The 23,602-nt window shown below is 37.3% G+C and overlaps 1 protein-coding gene across 5 annotated transcripts in view; it reads right to left on the reverse strand.

Moving 5' to 3' along the window:
- tex2 (testis expressed 2) overlaps positions 1 to 23,602 on the reverse strand; it is a 64,999-nt gene that overhangs the window by 3,389 nt on the left and 38,008 nt on the right. For 4 of the 5 annotated variants that reach the window (XM_056454258.1, XM_056454255.1, XM_056454257.1 and 1 more), the window contains 9 exons: positions 22,029 to 22,229; positions 18,137 to 18,455; positions 17,689 to 17,897; positions 15,711 to 15,854; positions 15,539 to 15,638; positions 5,149 to 5,269; positions 4,354 to 4,464; positions 2,225 to 2,434; positions 1,159 to 1,279 (listed from right to left, as the gene is read on the reverse strand). In XM_056454258.1, coding sequence (XP_056310233.1) covers positions 1,159 to 1,279; positions 2,225 to 2,434; positions 4,354 to 4,464; positions 5,149 to 5,269; positions 15,539 to 15,638; positions 15,711 to 15,854; positions 17,689 to 17,897; positions 18,137 to 18,455; positions 22,029 to 22,229 — 1,536 coding nt within the window. The remainder of the gene's footprint in view (positions 1 to 1,158; positions 1,280 to 2,224; positions 2,435 to 4,353; positions 4,465 to 5,148; positions 5,270 to 15,538; positions 15,639 to 15,710; positions 15,855 to 17,688; positions 17,898 to 18,136; positions 18,456 to 22,028; positions 22,230 to 23,602) is intronic. The other variant, XM_056454259.1, reaches the window with a different exon arrangement.

Consider the following 23,602-nt stretch of genomic DNA (forward strand, 5'->3'; position numbering starts at 1 on the left):
AAGAAGCGCGGAAAGAGTAGCGAGAAGAATAGCTGAATATAATGAAAAACAAATCAAGGACACACTTGCTAGTTTCCACTCTAAAGTTTGGAGACACGTCAGGTTTCACGAGACAGTCGACGGAAAGGCACTGGATAAAAACTATGCAATCTGCAAGAACTGCTTTGCAAAGATAAAGTATGACAGCAACACTACGAATCTGCAAATGCACGTCGTTCGATATCATGGAGAACTACTCTCAGGTGATAATGAGGGCAAATCAAGTCAGCCGACAATCACTACTGCGTTCAAAGATAAACTTCCCTTTGGCTCGCTGAGGGCACAGAGTATCAAGTCCATTGCCAAATTTATTTGCAAGGACCTTCGCCCTTACAGCATGGTCGAGAATGATGGATTTTGCAGAATGTTCTGTCTAGCTGTACAGTGTTTACATTTAAGACCAGCAGTCAGCGAGTTATTATGCAAAAGCTTATTTCTTTGCACAATGTTGGAAATGTTGGCATTAATAAATGCATAAGATTTCTTTATTATGGGTATTTTTTTTCTTTTTCAGTCACATATATCATGATATATCGTTGATGATATTTCTTCCAATATATTGAATATCGTAGATATCGTGAATCGTGATATTATCATTATCGTGGGCCACATATCACCACAGAATTGAATCGTGAGTTACTGTATCATCCCACCCCTAATTTGGACTAGAAACTAAACAAAAAATCTAAGTAAGAAAAGCATTTTTTTTTTTGCAGTGTACTTTCTAAAGCAATACCAGTTACTCGTATTTTAGGCAATTACGAACCTTAACCCATAGCAAATAAATGCTGTCAACTAATATGTTCTTTTAACGCTACAGCATTTAATGGTAGTGTATTTTAAAGTGTAACGAAAATGCATACAGCATATCTGGGTCCAAATAAGTAACAATAGCTCCAAGCTTAAACAGTAGTCAACGTGAATTGGACCAAAAGCTTTCATTAAAGTTGTTCTGAAAACAAACAAGGCTGTTCTTGTCTTATGGACGATTTTGAAAAACCCTTTTGATCCACTTCAGATCTTGACTACTGTATACTTCTATTGCATTATATCCTCTTTCATGAATGCATCTGCTAAATGATTACATGGAAATGTACATTAATATTTACATATGTATACCTGAAATTCCTGATCTAGTTTTTTTTCTATCCAGTCTGTCACGTGAGCAAAAGTAACCTCCCTTTCTCCCAGTTTTGGCCGAGCTTTCAGTTCCAGACGAGGAGGCCTTCTGAAGCCATACCTGCAAGAAACCAATATCTGCATAAGCACATGTTCGCAAAGCACTATGAAAACATTCTCTAGATAGATTTTTTTTTGGTTGGGGCGTACGGGGGGGGGTTGGGGGGGGGGGATACCCATGGCCTATAGGAACAGGTTTGGACAATGCATCCAGGCATTTATTTGTTAAATTTAAGTAATATACAATTCATTTTATTGTATCAGAGTGAATACCAAAATACACAAACATTATTGGCCCTAATAAAAAGCTATTTCCATGGTCTCCGCGGGGCCTTAAAAAGTCGTATATTTTCAAAATCCAAATTTTAGGCCTTAAAAAGTCGTAAATTCACAGAAATCTTGAGTTGTAGGTCTTAAATCATTTTAAACAGGTCTTAATACCCATGGTCTTATTACCACAGGTTCCCTATACCCATGTAAAGCTACCCAATCGAATCAACACCCATCCAAATCACCCTTCCATCTCAATAAAATGTATTAACTCTATTTACCAAATTTATTTATATTTATATACATACGGTTTGATTATCTTCCTAACTATAGCATTTGTTTTCAATGTTTTTTTTTTTATATTTTAACTGGGCCATTAGAATAAAACCTTAGTGTTTAGCCTTGTGTAAGTCTAAAATTTAATTCATAATGGTCTTAAAAAAGGTCTTAAAGTTTTAAATTTGACTTGATGAAACCTGTAGAAACCCTGATTTCTTTGGAATAAACTTATATTTCTCAATTTCTTAAAATATTACTAAAACCATCTGGTAATGTTCTGTAATTTTATCTATGCAATACATTTTAAAATCAAATCTCTTCAGACTCGAGTTGTCCAAAAACACATACAGCATTATGACCAGCAGATGGCATAGTAGCAATGTTGAAGATGCCCAAAGATCAGACTGCAATTCCATGAGGCAGCAATTTGAACTAGGTGTTAAATAATGGGCTTTACCATATCCTGTCTGTTGGAGGTGGGGGAATGTTAACAGCAAGTGTTCCTTGGCACTCCTGGACCTCCACTGTCAGGAGCAGCGGAGTATTGGACACTTCTTCGATTTTCTTTTTAATGAACTCAGTCTCTGTGGCTTTCTGGAAATACTTGGATTTGGCAATCTTGTCCACAAAGCGCATGATTTTGCTTGGTTTGTGTCCCCCAACAAAACTGTGAAGAAAGTATGCAGTGTGTTCTACAGAGGTTCATTCATCTTTGATTCATAGAATTCTGATAGCATTTAAAATCAAACTCCTATTGTATAACAGACAAACAAATCTCTCAACAAAAATGCTGAAGGTGTTCATAAAAAAGTACACACAATACACACATTCATACAAAACATTATAGATACAACTTAAGTTGTGAACTGTAAATACTTATTGATGAAGTATCTGCACAAGAGAATGTGTGGTTTTAGACGACCTCTGTCAGTACTCAGCATTGTGCCGTTAAATGGTTATGAAGTACAATATGAATTACACTGCATCTGGAAAGTACTCACAGAGCTTCAGTTTCTCCACATTTTTTATGTTACAGCCTTATTCCAAAATGGATTAAATTCCTTTAATTCCTCAAAATTATTTGAAATTGTTGCATATTTATTAAAAAATAAAAAACCTGAAAAATCACATGTGCATCAGTATTCACAGCCTTTTCTCAATTCTTTGTTGATGCACCTTTGGCAGCAATTACAGCCTCAAGTCTTTATGAATATGATGCCACAAGTCTGGCACACCTGTCTTTGGGAATTTTGGTCCATTCCTCTTTGCAGCACCTCTCAAGCTCTATCAGGTTGGATGGAAAGCGACAGTGCACAGCCATTTTCAGATCTCTCCAGAGATGATTAATAAGATTTGGGTCTGGGATCTGGCTAGGCCACTCAAGGACATTCACCGAGTTGTTCTAAAGCCACTTTACGATATTTTATCGATATCAATATTTTGGCGGTGTGCTTCTGGTCATTGTCCTGCTGGAAGATGAACCATCGCCCTGTTCTGAGGTCAAGAGCACGCTGAAGCAGGTTTTCATTCAGGATGTCTCTGTACATTGCTGCATTCATCTGTCCCTCTATCCTGACTAGTTTTCCAGTTCCTGCTTCTTAAAAACATCCCCACAGCATGATGCTGCCACCACCATGCTTCACTGTAGGGATGGTATTAGCCTGGTGATGAGCGGTGCCTGGTTTTCTCCAAACATAACGCCTGGCATTCACTTTAAAGAGTTCAATTTTAGTCTCATCAGACCAGAGAATTTTGTTTCTTATAGACTGAGAGTCCTTCAGATGCTTTTTGGCAAATTCCAGGTGGGGAGTGGCTTCCGTCTGGCAACTCTACCATACAGGTCTGATTGGTGGACTGCTTCACAGATGGTTGTTCTTCTGTAAGGTTCTCCTCTCTCCACAGAAGAACACTGGAGCTCAGCCAGAGTGACCATCAGGTTATTGATCACCTCCCCGACTAAGGCTCTTCTCCCCAGATCACTCAGCTTAGATGGCCGGCCAGCTCTAGGAAGAGTCCTGGTGGTTCCAAGCATCATCACTAATGGATGATGGAGGCCCCTGTGCTCATTGGAACTTTCAGAGCAGCAGAATTTTTCTGTAACCTTCTCCAGCCTTGTGCCTCGAGACAATCCTGTCTCGGAGGTCTACAGACAATTCCTTTGTCTTCATGCTTGGTTTGTGCTTTGCCATGCACTGTCAACCCTGGGACCATATATAGACAGGTGTATGCCTTTTCAAATCATGTCAACTGAATTTACCACAGGTGAACTCCAATTAAGCTGCTGAAACATCTCAAGAATGATCAGTAGAAACAGAATGTACCTGAGCTCAATTTAGAGCTTCACGGCAAAGGCTGTGAATACTGATGTACATGTGATTTTTCAGGTTTTTTTATTTTTAATAAATTTGCAACAATTTCAAAAAAATCTTCTCACACATTGTCATTATGGGGTATTGTGTGTAGAATTCTGAGGAAATAAATGAATTTAATCCATTTAGGAATAAGGCTGTAACACAACAAAATGTGGAAAAAGTGAAGCGCTATGAATACTTTCTAGACGCACTGTAACCAGAAGGAAAATCTCACCCCTCCACCCCTGGGATTTCAGGCACTTCAACAGTATCTTCTTCATCAGAAGATCCTGCACTTGATGACTCTTCATCACTGTCGGCCAGGAAGTACGTGCGGGGTCTGGATCTGGTGCATGCACAAAAACAAATAAAAGCTTATTTCGTTTTTCTATCATGATTAAAACAGGTTTTTTGAAAGCAAGGGAATGTGCAAAGCTCTTGCTACACACCTGCACTACAGTTGAAATGGTCCTTTACATAGCTATTGCACAAAAAGTTTTTTTTGTCACAACAAAGACACAAGCTCTGTTTCAAACCCCAGTGACCTATATTATACTTTGTCATCTTTTACAGGTTTCAGAAACGAACCATCATGTACCACTCATCAGTCTCACAGAATGCAATGTAGCATTGAATCAAGGGCTTGGAACAGAACTTATGAAAGCACATGCAGACCATAGGGGATGTGGTGATGTTTCAGCTGCGAAGTGTTTATCTGCTACAGTTTAACTTATGAAGTGAACATTTGACAAGCAGAAAAAAAACATACAGCATATAATGAGAGATTTCAGAAAAGCCCTGATTCAACTTACCAGTAAGAGTTCACATCCATATAGTTATGAGCCCAGAGGAAACAGCAAAGAGAGTAAATGATAAATTCAAAAGAAAAATAACCCATCAAAAAAGAAAAGAAGACAACAATAACAGCATTTCACAAAAACGCAAAAGCCTAGATATTTGATTCAAATCATGAGGAACGTCTCTGAACAGACAATGACAATTCTGAATGAATTGTCATCTATACTCTTACCCTTCTTTCCCCTGTTCCCCAAGGCCTTCCCCCTCCTTTCCCAATCTGGTCAGGTTCATTTTGGTTTCAAGAGTCATAAGAAAGGAACCATTGTAGGATATCTCCAAGTCAAACCAAAGGCCTATAAATGGAAAGATAAAAAAACAGATTTGGTTATTAAAACGAGTACTAAAAAATGGTGAATCCATTTCACACTTCGTATGAAACAACTTGATCACCTTCCTGGAGTACAACCAGCACAGCACATTTCTCAATATACGTTATTAAGCGATCTTGTGCTCTCGTGTACAGTCATCATCAACCACTAGAGCTCAGTTCTAAAACTAGACCGCCAAAACAGAGGACGCGTGAAAGAACCCGGATGCATCCATGCAAACTTGAGTGCAGTACTTGCTCTAGAAGTCATTGCGGCTGAATAAAGGACAGTTCTTTCCACAGGTTTGAAATATACTTGCGGTGATAGCTGGATTGAAACACAGCTTTTACCAACAGTACATAAATAGTTAGCTATATGCGACAAAATAAACCATTTGATTTTTAACACTATTTTTTATTATTATCTGTTTTTCTTTTCAATGGGTCAAAGTTCTTAAAAAAAGACTGTTCAAAAAAATCCACTGTTTCTCTTTTATGCAATTCAGGAGCCATTTGCACCCACTTACAGGTAAAATCTGCTTCTCTCCATCTCTCATTCGAGTTCAGGTTGCTATATTGGCATGACACTACATTATTGTCAAAGCATTTTAGATGTATAAAATATGTATTATCACCATCAAATTAATAAAATATACAACAAATGAGAAATAAATGACAGAAAAGGAATAAAAACAGACAGTACCTCTAAAAATTATAATAAGAACAAAACTTGTAGATTTAAATGAGATGAATGAGTTGATTAGCCATTTCTAATGGTGTACAAATATTCCGCAGCCAATTTAGATGTATTGTCGTCCTCTCCAAGTGTTTAGTAACATTTTTCCGAGTCGTTTAGATTAAAGAATCAATTATTTAATGTCTTTCTTGCTCTCCAAATCCAAAACCTGGACATTTGAGTAGATTTAGAAACCCCGGCCGGATGCAAAAAGGTGCGGGACTCTGAAGGTCTGCAGAGCACGAGACTGCTGTGAGTTAACAGTGTGGACACAGAACGAGCAGTATGAAACGGGTAAAGGAGAGTAGATTTTTTTCACTACTTAATCGCTTACAAATATTTGTTTATATTGGGCGGATACAAAAAAAATTGTAAAAGGATGATAATAATAATAGTAAAAAAAACAAAAACAATCACTAATATATACATGGGTGGCTGTTAATATACCTGGGCGGCCCGCCCAAGTAAAGTCTAGGCTGTTTCTCAATTCCAAGAACGCAGAGAACGGACTTGCGTTCTTGTGGAGACCGGTCTTGCCAGGCCACCTCGGAAGAACGAACTCGGGAGAGCGCGAGAACAGAGAACGCGTCCTGTGAGAAATGAGATGCTGCGTTCTTCCTGATGGTCACGTGACCAGAAAATGGGCTGTCGTCACATGGCAACAGAAAATGATTTAAACATTACAACATTCATCCAACGATTTGTTTTTTCCCTTTTCAAAATATATTTCAGCAAACAAACACCCTTAATTAGTTTATTCCTTTATTAGGATGTCCATGGTAATGTTTACTTTCACCGTTTCATTTCGGGATACTCCTGAGGTAAACAAGTTGCATCTCTGAACTTTAATAAAATGCCACGCTTCCCACCTCCGGCCGCAATGACTTCTGGGACTTCTAAAGCGAGATTGGCGCTTAAGTCTGCATCCATGCGTCCTCGATATCAAGAACAAATCCGGGAAGTTTCACGCGTCCTCCGTTCTTGCGCTCTTGAGTATTGGAACTGAACTTTGGCAGCTAATGATGACGTTACACGAGAACACAAGACTGCTGAAGAACGCATATTGAGAAACGCAAATCTTTCTGGAATTCCTTATTTGAGCAAATTGAGTGGAAGTTTGGAACTTACCTAGTAAATACTGTCTCACCAATAAAGTTAAAGAAGTGACATATAAACTAAAACATTTAATTTTACCAGTGAAAGAAGTGGTTAAATTTTTTTTAGAGACATGGAATCTACTTGCACTTTTTGTGAATTAGAGGAGGAATCGATCTAACATCTATTTTTTGAATGCACATATACCCAAATGTTTTGGTTTGATGTTGAATATCTTATATTTAAACTTACAAAATTCTAAATTCAGTTTTCTTGTAAAGATTTTTTTTGATTTACAACAATAACAACAAAACTTTGGAGCAGAATTTGTTTATTAATTTAATGATAATATATGGGAAGTACCATGTACACAAACAAAAATGGTCCAGTGATGAGCCTAATATGCATTTGTTTAAAATTGATCTTAAGCACTATATTGAAACCCTAAAAGACACGAAAAATAAAAAAAGCTATAAGAACGTATGCAATTTTGGAATCCTATTCTTATACAAATTTCTTGTAATTTCTATATCCCCTGTAAGTTTATTATTTAATTTTTTTCTACTGATTTGTTCCTTTGACGTAAAAAAAAAAAAAGTAAACACTGTGTTCCTCATTTTTGTATACTATTGTTCTTGTTATGCAATAAAAAAAAAAGAACGCATATTGAGAAACTGCCATGTGTGGGAAGCACTGAAGGAGGTGAGAAGCGCAGCATTTTTATTACTGAAGTTCAGAGATATAACTTAATTATCTCAGGAATTTCCCTAAATGAGACGGTGAAACTAAACATTTACATGAAAAGGATAATAAAAGTGGAAACACATTAATGGTGTTTATTTGCGGAAATTCATATTAAAATCTATTTTATTTGTATTAAGCAAAGCACATTTGTAAGGCTTTTGAGCATGTTATGCATATATTGAAAAGAGATCAATGTATTAATGATGTAATGTTTAAATAATTTTCTGTTAAAACCATGTGAAGGTCACGTGACCATTAGGAAGAACGCAGGATCTCATTTCGCACAGGATGCATTCTGTGTTCTCGCAGTCTCCCGAGTTTATTCTTCTGAGGTAACTTGGCAAGAACTGTCTCCAGAAGAACGCGAGTCTATTCTCTGCGTTCTTGGAATTGAGAAACAGCCCATGTCTCCTTAAAACACACCTGATTCAGATCATCAGCTCATTTGCAGAATGAAAGACCTGAAATGGGTATGGAAGACAAATTAGCTATGCAAAATCTGTGATGCTGATGGTATTCCTGGTATGTGGTTGAGAAATACGGCTCTAAATCTCAATCACACCTGTCTGTAGATTTCTAGTGATTTTGAACACACTGATTAGTTTGTGGGCTGCTCAGTGGATAGCACTGCTATCTCACAGCCAGAAGGTTGCTGGTTCGAGTCCTGGCTGCGCCAGTTGGCATTTCTGTGTGGAGTTTGCATGTTCTACCGGTGTGGGTTTCCTTCAGGTGCTCTGGTTTCCACCTCAGTCCAAAGACATGTGCTGTAGTTGAATTGAATAAACTAAATTGGCCGTAGTGTATGAGTGGACGTGTGTGAATGAGTGTGTATGGGTGTTTTCCAGTACTGGGTTGCGGCTAGAAGGACATTTGCTGTGTAAAACATATGCTGGATTAGTTGGTAGTTTATTCTGCTGTGGCGATCTCTGAAATAAAGACTAAGCTGAAAAAAGTTTTAGAAATGAATGATCTTGTTCAAATGTCTTTGATTAGTGTTGGAGCAAAGCTCTGCAGCACAGTGGCCCTCCATAACCAAAGTTATCCATCCCTGACATACATTTACAAAAATACATTTATTTCATCAAGTTCCTATAGTCCAAAACAGAACTACTTCAATGCATGCCTTTATACCATAGACTGTAAAATATATGGACGTAGCATCCGTGACGTCAACCATAGGTTTCTGAACACTGCAAAAGAAGCTACAAGTAGGCGCGGCCAACCGTCGCCATTTTGTTCGCGCGTCATCGCACCCACGGCGGGATACCAAACAAGGGCAAAGAGGCGGAGAGTGAGCGGAGCTACAGACACCTGCTGGCACTTTGCTTAGACCTGGCAGACAGACTTTACTTTGGAAGAAACGCTTGATACTTTATTACCTGCGACTCGTTTGTGTTCTGACCACGTGCTTGGCTGTTCATTATATCAATAAAGTGTTTAGACTTTTAAAAACACTGTATTCATACATTGAGCCACTAAACATTGTTCTTATGACGTTTTTCTACAGGAGGAAAACGCGAATTACTTCCAAACACTTCAAACATAGTGTGTGTTAGTAAATGCAAGACTATTGATGAAATCCAGCATAACACTGTATGATAACGCTTCAGATGACTGTTCTAGAGCCTACAGCTAATCAATTTGTCATATTCTGGAGTGCTTTACGAGTCTGAAGAAAAATATTAATAATAAATGATCTTAAATAAAACAAATACATTTATAGAGATGGTATACAAGTATATAACTTTACTCACATGGGAAACGGAGGCCACGTGAATGGTTTGTGAGCACAATTAAGTGCACACAGCATCCCATATCATCTGATAATTGTAAGGAATAAATCCAAAAGGCAGCTGACTGTGTAAAGCCACATAAAACAAAACAAAAATACGATGAATCTGCCGAGATCAGTGGCTAATCTGCCGGATTCAGCTGAGGTGAAGTGACGGCAACCAGCAAGACCTAGTTGTCACTTAAGTGGCCACGCCCTTAATTATGCAAACTTAAAATAACCTAATATAGAGGAAATGGATGAGTTATAAAAAAATTCACCCCCCTCACAGTTGTCATGGAGGGTAATAATAGCTATATGAACCAAAATCGTTCCTTGTACCAGGCTGTAAACACCTTTTTTTCTGCTGTAAAGTTGGCCATTCTAACAGTGGTCTCAAGTGCAATTTGCTCTATTATGGAGCCAGGACTAGCGGAATTGATGAATTGCAGTTTCAGTTACTTCCGTATTGGCTTCCCGAGGGAGAGCGGGAGGTTGCCGCTTGCTTTATACACTAAATGGAAAGACGTTGTGCCTTGAAAACAGGTTTGTGTGCTTGTATATTTATTGACGCATCAGAAATTTACAGGCCATTTTTTGGGGGCAGTTCAGAGACATAAGGTGCATCCTAAATTGCAGTGTTGACATATTGAAACGATTGTGCGGGAGAAAAAAAACAAATTGGCGGTCACTTAGCGTGATTTCCGCGACCGTCACACTTAGCGTGATTACTGGGCGGGTCTTTTTGCATTTCGGCAGATTTTGGAGAGTTTTTTGGCTGGAATCAGTCAGCTACATCTGGCAACAGTGATCACATACTTATGCACTATTCTACCCCATTCTGTAGTATAAATAGTAAACATTGAAAACTCTAAAAATAATAAGTGCACTTTAATTACCCATATGATGCACTTATTCAACCGGTAAAATGAAGTGTGGAATGATGGACACTTTACGCACTCAACGACCGCAGCCATGCTCACGCAGCGGAAGGGGCAGAGCTTTCGGGTGCTCATCTTGGATTATGTTATTCATTTTGGATTGTGAAAGCAATATTCCCCTACGAGAGGGATTATACCGCCTCCCCATGGTGAATGCGATTATACTCATGGCAGGTATTATGTGGTAGTTTAGTCATTTATTTCACTAATTTGGCAACCGTCAAACGTCATCAGGGAAACGGTCTGAATTTCCGCTTAGTAAAAAAAACAGTGTTCCATTTGGGACTACACGACATGCATATAATACTGTTGAGTGTGTAAGTGCATAAGTACATAGTGTGACATTTGGGACGCAGCTATAACTTAAAAAAAAAATATTAAATATGATATTTTTTGCTTAGATATATAATAAATTACTTTAAAGGGCACCTATGGTAAAAAATCTACTTTTCAAGCTGTTTGGACAGACATATGTGCATGTATGGTGTATAGACTGTCATATTGGGGTGATATAAGCACACCCAGTGCTTTTTTTTCAATTTAACAACATAAAAAAGGGTGGACCAATTGGAGCGGTTTTCAAACCGACCGCAACTTTACGTAGGAGAGCGGTCCCCCCGCCCACCAATATTGATTGAAGGGCGTGTCATCATATCCTCAGTTTGTTAATTCACGTCCGCCATTTTCAGCGTGAGTCGAAGCGATATCACTAAAGGAACAGCCTAGCACAAGATCAATATTCTCCACATTATCGCTCTAATCTGAATTATTGGTTGTATCTTTAGGTAGGTTTGCAAACATGTGTACTTCTCATTGAGTTTACCTTATACTTCAGCCGTTTGCATTTCTCGCGATCCCAGAAGCTCCCTGTGATCTTAACTAGCATGCGTTTTAGAATTCTAAACATAGGTTTCTATCAGGGTACACTCAAGTCGACAGCTGGGCGCCACGGACCGCTGCAGAAACCTATGTTTATAATTCAAAAAGGCGTGGCGCGACGATTCGGGATACTTCATGTTTCTGCCACGCCACAGAGAGTGTCTGGTGTGCCGGGTCGCAGCTTCGAGCGGCGCATCCGGCAAGTTAATTCAGTGTGCGTGGTTATTGGTTTCTGTGTACAAGCTCGGCACCTAAAACTAGCACACAGTTGGCTGTAAAACTGTACAAAGACACAAATGATTTTGTACTCTCTGCTTGGTCTGTGTCCGAGTCGTACATGTACGACTGAATGCTGATCATCTCACTCCAGCTTTTTCTCTGTCTGCCTGTCAGACTCTGTTGCAAACGCAGAGCGGGTGAGCTCATGGCCCCGCCCCCTTTGTTACGTTGGCGGGAAGCCGAAACTAATTTACATGTGAAGCAACACACCCATAAATCAGCGAACTGTGGACACGCCCCCAACATGACACTTTTTAACACATTATAATAAAAAAAAAATCGGAATTGTGTTTTAAACTGAACCTAAACTGGCACACTCAGAAGAACCATAATATTAATATTAAATCATAAAAAAGAGGTAAACTATGTGCCCTTTAAAAACTTCCTAGTGGGACATCCATAATACTACTCTCAGTATAATATTCTTGTCTAGAAATCTTTAAACTTTCACATTCTAGCAAAATCTGGAAGGGAGTTAAACGTTGGTGGTGCATTGTCTTCAAAAGATACAAATAAGTCAACAACTTACATCTAATTTACACAGTTTGGTCCCTTAAAACTAATTTTGGTTTTACAGATTCAACTTAGGCCGGACGATAACGGTTTTCAAGGTATACTGCGGTTTGAACAAGTTAAGGCTTCCAGCAACTGTCAAAATTCTCTAATACCGTTCCTCCGGTGTGTGTGTATGATTTTTTAAATTTACTTTTCTTTAGGACAACAGTATCTTCAGCAGAAAAGATGCCCAAAGATGCCGTGTTTTTGAAACAAATGAAGACAGCAGAACTCAATGATTCATTTGAATTATTTAGCCTGACATGTTTACTGCTCTAAAATATTTTAAACCTTTAACAAAATAAAATATATTGTCTTCAAATGGGAAAAAAGGTTTTGTTTTTTACCCAGACATTTAAAAAGAACTTATTTTAGAGTAGTAATCGCAATACCGTGATACCGTAAAACCATGATATTTTTATTCAAAGTTATCATACCGTCAGAACCTTATATCAGACCATGCTACAAATAAAGATCTACACCCAGCATGGGTTTCCACTGATTAAATGGATGCAGGAGTTGCTAGCAAACCCCTGGCAATTTCAAAAGCCATACTGTCATGATGCACACTTCCTCCTGAGCGAGTGAAAGGTCAGTGCTTGAGTTTGCTGCACCCTGATTGGTTCAGAAACGCACTGATCCTCCAAGCTCAGCGGTCTGCTTCCTAGATGACGAATGAGAAGTTTAACAAGCTGGCAGGAGTCTGGCCATTTACCAGATAACACACACTCACTGGAGCAGTGACTGTAGGGGTGCTGCGCAATCAGTACAGAGCATAGATATGACTAGACTGTGTCATTGAGGCACATCTAACGATATCACAGAAGACCACAGTAAAGAATGTTTATGACCAGTCTCTTATTTTAATTAAGACATCCACAAGGTCATCCAAAAATGTAACATTGTTGGACACCTGTGAAAATGAACCCAGATGGTATGTTAATATTTCATCTTAAGATTAAAATGGCCTCACCATTTACTCAACATCATGTGGTTTTAAACATTTATGGGTTCCTTTGTTCTGTACAACACAAAAGAAGATATTTTGAAAAATGCTAGGTGATGGTCCCTTCTACATGAGTCAATGGGTGCATCGGGCAGTATCTTCAAAATATCTTATTTGCTTTCAACAGAAGACATTCAAATAGGGTTTGAGCAAATGTAGGGTGAGTAAATTATTCATTTTGGCTGTCTATCTCTTTAACACGGTGTTAGCAACACCAAAGTCATAGGCTGAAGTTCCAGGAAATGCGTGAACTGATAAAACGCATACCATAACACAATTCAAGTCAGCTGGATAAAAGCATCTGACAAACGCATACATGTAAAAGTTGCTGTTGTTGTGTTAGCGCTCTGGTGGTTGCCATTGTTATGTGGAGGCTAGGGTGGTTTTGCTTTCTGGTTCTTTTGTACAGCAGAGTGAGTGACTTCAAAATACTGATATAAAACTCCATATTTGCTCTGAAATAGTTTAAAAGGTGACTGTTTGCCTACAATAAAAATGACATGATGTATTTAAATTATTTTTTACTAGCTGAAATGGTATATGCATTAATTTAAATATATTTAATAAACTGAAACAAACAGAAATATCACCATGGTATACTAGTTAACTGGTAAATTAAATTGTATTACTACTAATTGTATTACTACATATAAAAACCATAATCTTTCTAAAACCAAACAATAGGGTATACGCAGAAGGACTTTTAATTGTTCAGCAACCTGGGTTAAATGCTTCCAGTAAACTGTATGCCGTTACAAAATCGGTACGTTTAAAAACCAACGATCTTCACTGAATAAATTAATACATAATTTAAAATGTGTCTGAGAATGTACAAGAAGCACTGCATTAAATGTAATTTTTCCACGCCATGTCTTTAAAATATGAAAGTCATCACTGTTTTCAATGGAGTTTCTGCACTAGCCTGCTGATTCTAACAGCCATTTGTATGGAGCTAATAATATGCCAAAACAATCTGAATTTGAATTGTGTTTATTTAAATTATTATCAGTTGTAATTTAAGAAATCAGAATTTTTATATGCTGTTAAAAATGGTTTTGAATTTGAATTTTTTATTTTTTTTGAATTTCAACAGTTCAACAACTGTTAGAAGATTTGGCATGCTGTCCCGGGAGACAACCCTGAGCTCGGTGATAATTGAGCCCAGGGCTCCCGCCTGGTCCATAGAGCATTTGAGGAGAGTACGAGATTAGGTGGTTCCCGAGAGCTCCCTGTTGTAAAGGAAGAAAGGAGGAAAAGGGGTGGTTGGGGGGTTTCTTCGGAAAACGAAGATAAGAGAGTAGTTCTAGCTAGGCTACTTATAGTGAGTTGGGGTAAATCTGATTGGCTAACTAGTGAATGTAGATGAGTGGCCAGCTGCAGTCAATCATATCACATGCTCCTCTCGAAATTAGTTTGAAAACTTCACTTCATAACTTGAATATTGAACATCTGAAATGGAACACAGCTGAATTGATGACCCCTAACCTACTTTCTGCTGAACCTGAATTTCACGATCTGAATTTCTAGTTTTGAATTTTAGAATATTGAATTTGATGTTCTGAATTTCTTCATCTTAAAAATTTAAAACTGTATTTTTAAAAACCCAAATGTCTGCCATTATGAATTCAGAACACAGAAAAAAACAGAAGTTTGAAAATGCGTCTATAAAAAAAATTCAGCCTTGAAAAATTCAGTTCTCTTAACTTTCAGATATTCAATATTAATTCAAAGTTAATTCGAATTCAAAACAATTTTTAACGGCATATAAAAATTCAGATTTATTAAATTACAATTGTCAGTAATTCAAATTAACACAATTAAAATTCAGATTGTTTTGGCATGTTATCAGCTCCATACATATGCGTCTAAACCGCATTTTTCATCTTATTTTACGCTTGAACAACTAAAAGAATACCTTAGTCTATTAAACTGATTATATTTGAATTACATTACAACATCAATGCTGTAAAAGGAACCATTTAAAATTGAAAAAAAAGTCACATTAATTATTCACCGGTATGGAAAAAAACACTAGCTGTGCATATACACTACAGAGCTTTCATTTAGGTGAAAACCCACTTAAGAAAATCCTCTTTCTTTTTTAAATACAGATTTATATACAGTACTATACATGTTGTCAGTGACTTAAACCAACGGCTCTTTTTCTGAGGGTTTGTGGACAGTCAAGCATACTGAGCCATTACCAAACACACACACACACACACTCTGTAGTGCTGGCCAGGCCTTACCTTTGTGATCTACAGAAGGTTTAGAAGAGCTGAGTATCTTGGGAATGGATATTCCCATGTCTAACTCAGTCAGAGTCAGCTCATTCATGAAGTATGGCAGCTGGAATAATTAAGACAAAAATAAGTTACGGTTTTAAAATAAAAATGGAGTCTGGTCTGCATCGGTACTCACCCTAATCTTACTCAGCTTTTTCTGGATCTTTTTGGACACCACATCTGCCCAGTATTTCTCCTTAAGAAAATCCCAGAACATGCGACCCAAAAGAGCATTGATCCACGCCTCTGTTTCAGCGCTCTGTTCACAACTTTCTGGAAACTTTAACAAACAAAAACAAAAAAAATACCTGTTCAACAGTAGACACTTTAGGAACATCTAAGACTACGGAAGTCCATGGCTAATTTCATTGTTTAGTGGTAACAAGGGAGCTTTGCACAGTAGGTATTGATACTGTTTTTACAACATCCTCAAATGTTTCCTCAAAATGTGCCATAAAACGGCAACGGATGTTACCTCGATTAAGCAAATTGCCCCATTTACATCGGCCAACAAGCCAGGGTCCGTTCTTCATACCATGATGATTTGGCAGATCCTGGATCTTTTAATCTTGATAACTGATCTCTGGCTAATTTGGTTCTTCAAACAAGTTTGTGAATCAGATTATAATGTCTGGATGAACTGATCTGAGATCGCTGCGCATGTTGTGAAGGTCAGATCTATCGATCCTCGAAATCATGATCAGCATTGCTGATTGGCTGACGGCACAGCAGCGTAATGACATCATCTGATTAATATTCAATTATCCATGTGAGAAAATTACATAAAATTCGTAGTAAACAGTTTAAATATGATACGTAATAACTTTCCACATTTGTTGTGGGCTGCAGGCTTTACACCTTCATGTGTCAGGAGTATTCATCATGTATTTCAATGCATATCAATGTATTTAGTTAGATTTTTTTATTATAGTAGCCTAGACCTACTCAAGTTTTTTTTTTTAAATCCGCGTAAGGAATAACTGTAAAAATTAATTTTGCATCAAAAAAGCATTTTGATATAGGTAAGGTGTCAATCACCGGCATGTTAGCGTTCAAAACACGTGCATGACTGCCTAAATTATTAGCCCTATCCTTTTTTTTTTTTAAAAAGTCGAATATTGTGCATGTATGCGGTTCATATCAATACATTTTCTCTTTGAACCACCAGGTGGCAGTCTTTGTACCTTTATTTCGGAGTGCAGATTCTATATATATATATATATATATATATATATATATATATATATATATATATATATATATATATATATATATATATATATATATATATATATATATATATATATATATATATATATAGTTAAAAATATATTTACTATTTTCCCAAGTGTTTATAACTACAGTAAGAATATATCAGCATTTGGTACATACTTTCAGTATTATCTTTGCTTGAACTGACCCGATCTAATGAAATGAGCCTGCTTCCAAGCAGGTTTGAGCTACCAGAACTGTTGCTATGACAACAGCTCTCGGATGAGTTTTGAAGAACTAAACTATCCTGGGTCATATCAAATTGTCAATATCCGAATCCAGCAAATTGAGTAATCCACGTACGAAGAACAGACCCCAGAACACAGTTTAACCCATGTGATTTTTTTTTGTCAAATCACTGAAAATGGCCCATACAATGATAAACCTTATTTAAGATTTATGAATAAATCATACCTCTGAATAGTTGCATCATATAAACTTAGGGAAGTGTGTTTTATGATACAGGTTACAATGTAAACATATGACTACTGCACCCTCATTTAACAATGCCAAAGTCTAAATACATGAGTTCAGTCATGGCCGCCTTTCACACAGTAATAGCAGCAAATTATAGTCATGTTACTGGAACAACTTTACTAGTAAAAAAAATTCAAAACACAGCAGAATTCTGGCTATTTCTTCATTGTAAAAAAATTAAAAAATTGCCTGAGGGTCTGTTCATCGCACATGATCTCTTCATTGAAATGTACTGGAAAAGTTTGTTTGTGTGAAAGGGACAACTGACAAATTGAGTCCGATTAGTTGAGGTTTGGTGTTAAAAGAAGGATGATTGCTTTCAGAAATAAGTGAAACGTTCAGTTGCAGATGTTTTGGAGTTGCACCTTTTTAGCGGTTCCAGGACTGCTTCCAGCACTCTGAACAGGGCTCGTGGTAGGGCTTCCTGCTGATTGGCTGACATATTTGGCCATATAGACGTTGTATTCCAGAACTTTCTGTTTGACACTGGCACCGAGGTCTTTTTGTCTGGGATGAGACTGGAGCACTTCATCCAGACTGCCACGGCTGCTGCTGCGACTGTGAGACAGACAGCCTGACGAGAGAGATCATGGAGATGACGCTAATTATCCTTTCAAAATACGAACATCTGTAATGCATTCATTTCATTGCTATAGAACGAAAATACCCAGATCAGAGTAGAAGCTCTGATTAATTTAAATGCCAACCAAAGCAAAACATGGATTTCAGAACATTCTTTTAAATGGGTCTTATTTAAGATCTATTAAATGATTTAAATAAAGGATCATTTGTAAAGATGAGTTATACTCTTACTTGTAGGCAGGCCTGAGGGCTTCTTGGCTTCGGATTTTAGTTTGGACGCAAACAGCATCCTTCTGAACCATTCCTCTTTATCTCTTCCTGTCCTCCCAAAGAGGTACAGCACAGGTTCTGTGTGCACTCTCTTAGGTTCCTCACTAGTGCTTACTATCTCAGCCTTGTCTCCGGCTGGAAGGGTCTTCTCCTCCACCACCTCTGTCTTTTCTCCCTGGGCTTTGGCAAGGAAGTCATCCTGCTTGGCCAGCTCAATGCAGATAGGATACTTCTTATTCCACACCCTTTTCCTGGCCAGGTTGTAAGGTACCAGGTAGACCTGAAATGCAAAAATTATCATATGCAATTTTTTATATGACAAAACATGTCTTTTCCACTGAAGAAGGCCCATACTGACTCCAAAGGCTGATACTGATAATATCAGGACCAGGGTCCTCATGTACCAAGACTTGCGTTGAATTGATACTAAAACATTGCATACGGACAAAGCTGTAAATGTGCGTACGTAGTAAAAAAATCTGATGTATGAAATGCTGTGTACAAGTCTTTGTACGGAATCCCACGCATATTCTCTTTGTATATCCGAATCAACATGAAACTGAGCGCACGTGCACGAGCGCAAAACCCCTCCCTGCCTCCTCCCTTTAGAAATATGGTAATGACTCCACTTTGGCAAACCCAAACGAAAAAGCAATGGCAAAAGCAAGGAAGAAGAGAAACTTGACAGAATGTGAATTGGAGGTGCTCCTATCGGAGGTAGACCGAAGAAAACTGTGTTATTTGCAAGTTTGTCCTCCAGAATTAATAACAAAAGAAAAAAATAGAGTGGGAGAGGTTAGCTGATGCAGTTAACACAGTGGAGTCCGAACATCGCACTGTGAGTGAATTAAAAAAGAAATGGTCTGATGTAAAGGTGCAGGTTAAGAGGAGAACAGCAGCGCACTGTCAAAGTGTGGACTGAACAGGTGGGGGAACAGGGAATGCTGAACTAACACCCTTTGAGGAGAGAGTTGCCTCTTTACTGTCTGGAGTAGTATCCGTGTCTGTGGGAGACACAGATGTATTAGAGGAACACTTTGTTAGGGTGGTATAGCAGCCCCCCTCCGCTCTTATCAAGGCAGCGTCACCGGCATTTCAGCTGCCCAATGGCCCGCTCTACAACTGGCCGAGTGCGAGAATGGGCATCATTGTATCTGCACTCTTGGTCAGTTTGCGGGTTGTTGAGGGGGGTTAACAGCCACGTCTTTAATGGATAAACGCTCAATAAAATAAAACACAATAAAAAAAACTTAGCCGGAATAATATCTTTAAATACATTATTTACCAAAAAGCCACCCATCGCGCACCCTGCCACCGTGGAGCCTCATCCCAATCACGCTGTTTGTGAGGATAAATGAATCATGGGTTGACCAAGGCCACCTTGCCACAGTATTTGTTAAGCGCATTTGAGCACTACATATTATTTGCACATTTATTGAATGGAAATGTTTCCGATTCACGTATGCAAGTTCGTCTTCAGATGGCGCCTTTATAGCAATGTGCGTGCAGTCGATCACTCCGATTACATTGGGAAAACTGGCGATCGCTGCAAATTGCGCTTTAATGTTTAGCTGTTCAACTGCATGGTATGGAAACTTTATATACCTGCTAGACATGCGGATGATCCCGTCTAAAACAGCTGGCATTACACAGCTCAAAGACGACTGGCTTAATCCCGAGCGGTCTGCCAGATCCCTTTGGAAACAACCAGTTGCCAGGATACTTTGTTGGTGCGATACTTTGTAGTGTGCAATTTAACATAATTTCCTCTAGGAGTCGCCAATGGAAATAGAAATACACGTACGCCAGACATGAAGTTGGCGTGGATCAACGCACAATTCTCATGTCAATTTCATCATTATTAAATCCAAACTTGAGCGTGAAATCTGGCGTACGCAAAGTTTTTGTGCGTACGTAGCGTTGATACATAAAGCCCCTGGTGTGTGGACTTTGGGGGTTTTACGATGTGGTCACACATTGATTGGTCAGTTTGAATGTCTCAGTATTTGGGCTTTGGTCACATGATCAAGAAAGATACAAAATAGATGGTAAACTTTGCTCTGTCTCTCTTCCCTGCTCTGGAGGCTATCTTCTCTGACTGTACTGCTATCAGGCTATCTACTCTCTTTGTTTCTCTCTCTCCCTCCCCCAGTCTCCCTCGCTCTTAGGTAACTTCATTTTACATTTAAGCTGGGTACAATTATTATTATATGTTTTTATCATTTTATATATAGTTTTTTGTAACCAATTCAGTTGTACCCATAGAGAAGTATTGTCAATAAATCATTTCATTTTCAAGTATTTGTGAATTACTTTTGATTTAACGTCAACACTTAATTGCTCCATATTGCAATACAATACAATCACATAACAGCAACGCTCTCCTACATTTTAAGCTATTAACGCTCCCCTTATTTCTATTTTTGGTATAAGATTACAGAAAGATGGTTTGACTAGAAATGTACAGTTTTTTTACCATCATACTAATGATTTTTAGTCATTAGGCAGAACTACAGTTCAAACTGCTGTGGTTAAAAACCATTCCTTATCGTTAAAAAAAAAAATTCATAAAATTTTAGCTTTAAAAAGCTTGGCAAAACAACACTATTCAATATGGAAAGCCAGAGTGAAGAAATCAAATTGAATTATTAAAATGTATAAAAAAAAAAAAAAATACATAAAAAAATAAATACTATGTTTAAATGTATTAATAAAACACAAATGTGTATACATGTAATTTAATCAATACATTTAATAATATATTTTTTATGTATTAATATGCATATTAAAAATGGTTTATTTAATTCCTTTTTTAACATGCTGATTAACCAAACAACAATAATATGCTTGTATTAATAATATATTAACAAAATTAATTGAAAGCACATTTTAAATGGCTTTCAAAAAAGCATTTGGCAAAGGCTTTTTCCCCTCTTTGTTGTTTTGCAGATTGCTTCTCTTTATCCATTTGTCAATCAAGTTAAAAATGCCATCGTGTGTTACATTTACTAGGCTTGAGGTGAAAGTTGATGGCATTTTTTAACTTGATTGACAAATAGATAAAGAAGAAATGCATTTGGGGGAAGACAAAGCAATTGTCAAATACAAGGGGAAAAAGTCAAATCAAATTTGAAATGATTTATTGGTTTACTTTTTATTGTGTGTTTTAAAACAAGAATTAAATAAACAATTTAAAATTTGTCCATGTATTTACACACTTAAAGGTGATTTTATTTATACATTTTCATGTTTGAATTATTAAATTGTTTTCTCATTTTATTTTTAAGTGTCACTGCTGGTCCTCCATAATTCCAATGAATGATTAAATTAAATGTTGCACAAGGATAGAAGGAAGACATTTCAGTATAACAAATTACGCAAAAACCACTTTAAAGGGATAGCGTTTAACCAAAAAAACACTCAAGCGGTTCTTAACATTAATGAATTTCTTTCTTTTGCTGAACACAAAGACAAAACATTTTAAAAGATCTTGGAAAAAAGCAGCTATTGAAATCAATAGTAACAACAACAACAAAAAGCACTATATAAATCAATGGAGTTTTTTCCCTCAGCATTCTTCAGTAAAGTACAACTGTAGAAAGACACTCAAACAGGTTTGAGATGAGTAGAGGAGGATTAAAATGATAACAGAATTACATTGAGTGAAATGTCCCTTCTTCAATTTTTAAATACTATTCTATCAATACAAGTCAAAGAAAGATAAAAAGGGAACAAAAACAGTATACTGGGTCTCTGTGCTCAGTTAATAACATTACTGGTTATTAATAGTTAAGCCTACAGCTTTAAATAGTGTTATAGATGAAAGACAAAACAGATTGTATCCAACACCCACCTTACTGTTAGTGAGATCATAAATTTTTTGGCTAACATAGGTGACATCAGGTTTGAGTTCACTGAAGGTTGCCCGACGGGGAATATTGCGGTTAGGCTTGGACAGACGCAGGACAGAGCCCTCCAGACGCACATACACAGAGTGAGTGAGTGTGGCGTGATATGTCTCAGGGTCATAACTGCAGATCTCATTCATCCAACCCTGTGTATACAAGCACAGAAATGTATATTAAACTTTTTTTACATTTAAATATCCATTTTTTTCACACTGTTTCTGATTGTTGTTTTGAACATTTCTGCCTATTTTTCTGTAAAACTGCTTTGACAATCTGTGTAGTATCAAGCATTGTTGAAATGGTGACAACCTAAAAGGTGAAACAAGCGAACATAGCAACCTACAGCTTTCACCTTTTCAGAAATGAAACATTTCTTGTTAATCAAGCTGTGCAAGGTAGGAATGATCATAAAAGCCCTGTGTAAAACTGCAATGTTTTGCAATGCCCCCCTTATTATAGGTGGTGTGTGTGATTATTTAATCTATAAATCAGGATCTGTTTTGAACATGACTGTATCAAACTTGAACATAAAAATTCTGTTTTCATGTAATAACTCTTGCAAAGACCATCTAAATATTTAGTGAAAACTAGACAAGCATTCAGTAAAAATCTAAATGGACAAATATACTCTAATTCTAGAAAGATTTGCTTGACAATGACTAGCAATTGAAATAAGGCCCTAATTAACAAATTATTATACCACTGTAACTATATATTTTTTTACTGTTGGAATGAATGCTTGACTCTGATTAGCTGATGAGCATTCTAACGTGTGCAGTAATTCACAAATATACAGCTAAAGCAGCTCCATGCAGGTCTTTACTGCATTACAGTCTCAAATCACTACCCTGACTGATTAATTTCACAGTAAAAATCACATCAAAACAGAAGGCTTTGGATGAGATGCTAAACTACACAAGAGCAGTTTGAGGACAAAAATCTGACACATGCCTTGAAATACAAAATCTGAAGTCTCTTTAGATGTGGTAACTGTATTATAAGAGTCAATAATTGACTCTGGTCTATTAAATTATTCGAAATTAATTTCTCCGTGACATGTCATGGCTATGTCACCACGAACTTTTCCAATACTTTAATGCAGGGGTCACCAAACTTGTTCCTGGAGGGCCGGTGTCCTGCAGATTTTAGCTCAAACCCTAAACAAACACACCTGAACAAGCTAATTAAGGTCTTACTAGGTATACTTGAAACAATCAGGCAGGTGTGTTGAGGTAAGTTGGAGCTAAATCCTGCAGGGACACCGGCCCTCCAGGATCGAGATTGGTGACCCCTGCTTTAATGGAAGTCAATCACTCACACACACGGTTTGGATTGTTTTTTGCGTTTTGCTATAAAGGGATAAGAATAAGATGAAACAATGTTTCTTTCAACTTTAATTATTTTTTTTACCATCCACAAGTATAAATGTAGTAAATCGTTGTACTACAATCATGTAGTAAGTTTAGATTTTTCTTACAAAATGAAAAAAATAAAAATAAAATAAATAAAAAATATATAT

The sequence above is a fragment of the Danio aesculapii genome, chromosome 3 (assembly GCF_903798145.1).
Source record: "Danio aesculapii chromosome 3, fDanAes4.1, whole genome shotgun sequence".
Classification (NCBI taxonomy): Eukaryota; Metazoa; Chordata; class Actinopteri; order Cypriniformes; family Danionidae; genus Danio; species Danio aesculapii.